Source organism: Eimeria mitis, genomic scaffold, assembly GCF_000499745.2.
Source record: "Eimeria mitis Houghton genomic scaffold, Emh_scaff9640, whole genome shotgun sequence".
NCBI classification, from domain to species: Eukaryota; Apicomplexa; class Conoidasida; order Eucoccidiorida; family Eimeriidae; genus Eimeria; species Eimeria mitis.
Window position 1 is genome coordinate 1 of NW_024016813.1, and position 1,449 is coordinate 1,449.

At 65.1% G+C, this 1,449-nt stretch overlaps 1 protein-coding gene across 1 annotated transcript; it reads right to left on the reverse strand.

Annotated features, from left to right (window-relative positions):
• Positions 1-35: 35 nt before the first annotated feature.
• Positions 36-1,098, reverse strand: EMH_0097720 (uncharacterized protein; the record flags this gene model as incomplete). The annotated part of the gene is made up of 2 exons (XM_038021969.1): positions 36-55; positions 135-1,098. The coding sequence occupies 2 exons, from the start codon at positions 1,096-1,098 to the stop codon at positions 36-38; spliced, it is 984 nt and encodes a 327-aa protein (XP_037879153.1).
• Positions 1,099-1,449: the final 351 nt, after the last annotated feature.

The window sequence follows — 1,449 nt, forward strand, 5'->3', positions numbered from 1 at the left end:
CAGGTGTAGGGGGAGGGGCCCCCCCCCGAGGCCCTTCAGGGGCAGCGAGCTGCTGCTGAGTGCAGCAGCAAACAAACCCTGGAGGCCCCGCTGCGCCGAAGCAACTGCAGCACCAAACAAAGCGAGCCGCTGACTCAACTCTGCTGCTGCTCCCCCTCCTGCTGCTGCTGCTGCTGCTGCTGCTGCTGTTCCTGCTGCTGCTCCTCCTGCTGCTGGAGCGCCGCCAGGAGCTGCTGCTGGTGGTGGTGCTGCTGCTGCTGCTGTAGCAGGGGCCGGTGATGCTGCTGCTGCAGCAATACCAGGAAGCCCCACTAAGCCACCGCCCGCTGCGGCTGCAGCAGGAGCAGCAGCAGGAGTAGTAGCAGCAGCTGCTGCAGGAGCAGCAGCAGCTGCTGCAGCAGGAACTGCAGCAGCAGGTGCAGCAGGAGCAGCAGCTGCTGCTGCTGACAAAGGAACCCCAACATTAGGAGCTGCCTGGACAGCCGGCAGCAAAAACAAACCTGCTGCTGAGGGAGACACTCCCGCTGCTGCTGCTGCTGCTGCTGGTGCTGCTGCTGCAGCTGGTGCTGCTGCTGCTGCAGCTGGTGCTGCTGCTGCTGCAGCTGGTGCTGCTGCTGCTGCAGCTGGTGGTACTGCTCGTGCTGCTGTTGCTGCAGCTGGAGCTGGTGAAGCTGCTGCTGCAGCAGGTGCTGGTGTTGCTGCTGCAGTAGGCGCAGCAGGCGCTGCAGCAGGCGCTGCAGCAGGCGCTGGTGGTGCTGCTGCGGGTGAAGCTGCTGCTGCAGCAGGTGCTGGTGATGCTGCTGCAGCAGCAGGAACTGGTGATGCTGCTGCTGCAGGCGCCGGTGTAGCTGCTGCTGCTCTAGCTGGAGGCGGTACTGCTGCGGTTGCAGCAGCCGCAGAGGGGGCAGCAGCAGCAGCAGCAGCAGCAGCAGGTGGCACTGCAGCAGCAGCAGGGCCCCGTGCTGCTTCGGGGGGACTCAAAGATCTCGACGAAAGGGTCCCGCCGGAAGAAGCAGCAGGAGCAGCAGCAGCAGCAGCAGCAGCAGCAGCAGCAGCAGCATGTTGCTGCTGCTGCGAACGTGAGTCCTGCTGACTCATCGTCAGCAGCTCTCTGCTGCAGCTGTTGATAGGGTTTAGGGGGCCCCCTATGGGGCCGAGGGGCCCCTGAGGAGGCCTTGGGTGTTGTTGCTGCAGCAGCAGCTACTGCAGCAGCTGCGGATACCGTTGCTGCTGCTACCGCTGCTGCTGCTGCTGCTGGTGTGGCCGTTGCTGCTGCTGCTGTGTTGCTGCTGCTGCTGAAGCGCAACAACTGCTGCCATTGACGGGGGCCCCCAAGATGAGGGGCCTCAGGGTCAGCAGGGGGCCCCTCGGGAGAGGGGGCCTCCACAACTTTGCTGCTGACTCAGAGGGGATGGGTCCTGCTGCTGCAGCGACAGCAGCAGCAGCAGC